This window comes from Nicotiana sylvestris, chromosome 3 (assembly GCF_000393655.2).
Source record: "Nicotiana sylvestris chromosome 3, ASM39365v2, whole genome shotgun sequence".
Classification (NCBI taxonomy): domain Eukaryota; kingdom Viridiplantae; phylum Streptophyta; class Magnoliopsida; order Solanales; family Solanaceae; genus Nicotiana; species Nicotiana sylvestris.
The window spans coordinates 219097061-219099354 of NC_091059.1; the positions used below are offsets into that span (position 1 = coordinate 219097061).

At 37.5% G+C, this 2294-nt stretch overlaps 1 protein-coding gene across 1 annotated transcript; it reads left to right on the forward strand.

Moving 5' to 3' along the window:
- The first annotated feature begins 469 nt into the window (after positions 1–469).
- On the forward strand, positions 470–1903 carry LOC104216181 (presenilin-like protein At2g29900). The gene has a single exon (XM_009766183.2). It carries the CDS (start codon positions 539–541, stop codon positions 1844–1846), a length of 1308 nt encoding a protein of 435 aa, XP_009764485.1. The 5' UTR covers positions 470–538; the 3' UTR covers positions 1847–1903.
- Positions 1904–2294: the final 391 nt, after the last annotated feature.

The window sequence follows — 2294 nt, forward strand, 5'->3', positions numbered from 1 at the left end:
TGTTATCCCAGAATCTGAAGCTATGAATGGAAAAATTACTTTTTTTTGGTCAAATAATTAATTATTGTCTATTATTAAAGAAATAATATATATTTAGGTAATTAATTGAAATTGAAAGTGATTTAATTATAAATTATTTGTATGTGCGTTAATTTAGAATAAAAAATGTAGTAACATCTTCTTTATAGGTTAACAGTTTTGAGGATATTTCAGTCGTTTTTAACAGAAAAAAATGCTTACTAGCATTTGTTTACCAAGCACTCCAATAATTTTTTTTCAGCTTCAGCACTTTTTACAAACATATAACTGCTTATTTATAAAACAAGCTTCAACACTTAAAAAAGTGTTTCTTTTTTTAAGTCCATCCAAACGGACTCTAAGTTTGGGCCAGACTCATGTATTAGGCCAGCTTCCGCATTCGGGTCTACTCGGGTCGGGTTATTTTGACATCTATTAGGGATCCAAAGTCGAAATTGGAAATACCCAAATTTTCTCACAGACCATCAGAAAGCAATTTTTTGGGGGAGCTCCAATTCCAATGGAGCAAAATCCAAAGCCTAAAAGCGTTCTTGATTCTCTCGGGGAAGAAATTGTGAGAATCGTTATACCAGTCTCAATTTGCATGCTTATAGTGGTCATTCTTGTTTCAGTATTAAACACTGATTCAGATTCCTCAGGCCCTTCATTTACATCTGTAGCCACAATTGCTTACACTGAGAGCAGCTCAGACTCAACGTGGGACAAATTGAAAGGTGCCCTTTTGAATGCTTTGGTCTTTGTTGTGGTTGTTACTGCTGTTACATTCCTTTTGGTATTACTTTTCTACTTCAGATGCACCAAATTCTTGAAATACTACATGGGTTTCTCGTCTTGTCTTGTTTTGGGATTCATGGGTGGTGAAATATCTCTATTCTTGATATCAAAATTCAAAATTCCAATTGATTGCATTACTTTTGCATTGAGTTTGTTCAATTTCACTGTTGTTGGAGTTTTGGCTGTGTTTATGTCAAAGACAGCAATTATAGTTACTCAAGGATATTTGGTTGTTATTGGAGTGTTGGTTGCTTATTGGTTTACAATGTTGCCTGAATGGACTACTTGGGTGCTTTTGGTTGCAATGGCATTATATGACCTTGCTGCTGTTTTGTTGCCTGGTGGGCCCCTAAGGCTACTTGTTGAGCTTGCAATATCTAGGGATGAAGATATCCCTGCTTTGGTTTACGAGGCTAGGCCGGTTATTAATCATGATTCAGTTCCAAGGGGTGCTGTTGTGCAAAGGAGAGTGTGGAGAGAAAGACGGGACAATGATTTCGGCTCCAATGAAAATTTAGACTCTAGGTCTAACTTGAATGCAACTGTCAATTCTAGTTTGGAATCGAATTCTGGTCTTGAAAGGTTTACGTCAATCGGCAGTGATGAGAATGAGAGGAATGCAGTTGACGTGGAGGATGCTCCAGTTTTAAGAGCTGAGTCCGAGCTTGCTGCACCGCTGATTCAACATAGGATAAATGTCAGAATGAATTTACAGGAAGGGTCAAATGATGATTTTGCACTTGAAGGAATCGGGTTGGGATCCTCTGGTGCTATTAAGCTGGGGCTAGGAGACTTCATATTCTACAGTGTATTAGTAGCCAGGGCTGCCATGTACGATTTCATGACAGTTTATGCATGCTACCTTGCTATTATAGCTGGTCTTGGTATCACTCTGATGCTTCTTGCATTTTATCAGAAAGCTTTGCCTGCTCTTCCTGTGTCCGTTATGCTAGGTGTCTTGTTTTACTTATTAACTCGGCTATTGCTCGAGACATTTGTTGTACAATGTTCTATGAACCTGTTGATGTTTTAGGAACATGATTTACTCATTGTTAATGGACCTATTTTCAAGCAATAATAATTCTTCACTATATCTGTTATAACATCTTTTTTATTGTTTTGACCTGCATGTTCCAAGTTGGTCGAATTGCAAGAGTGGATACATTAGCTGTAGCATTTTTTTTTTTGTGTGTGTCAAATAAAAGAAACAGCTAGTGGTTCATGATGCCTGAGGTGCAGAAGCCATACGCCACGGATACGAGAACGAGACATAGGAGCTAGGTTCTATCTACTAAGCAAATTAGACACTAGAAACCATTATATGCCAACATGTCGATACATTGCTTATGCTTTTTATAGTGGTGCATGCATATCATAGAAACGTCTTCTATATTTGGCACATGAGATAAGCTATCAGTATCTTGCTTTGCCAGTCTGCCAACATGCTTAGAATGACCAGTTACGTAAAGCAGGAAAGAAAT

What these genes read in the sequence shown, in the direction of transcription:
- LOC104216181 (XM_009766183.2), top strand. Translation starts at nt 539, where the DNA reads ATGGAGCAAAATCCAAAGCCTAAAAGCGTTCTTGATTCTCTCGGGGAA.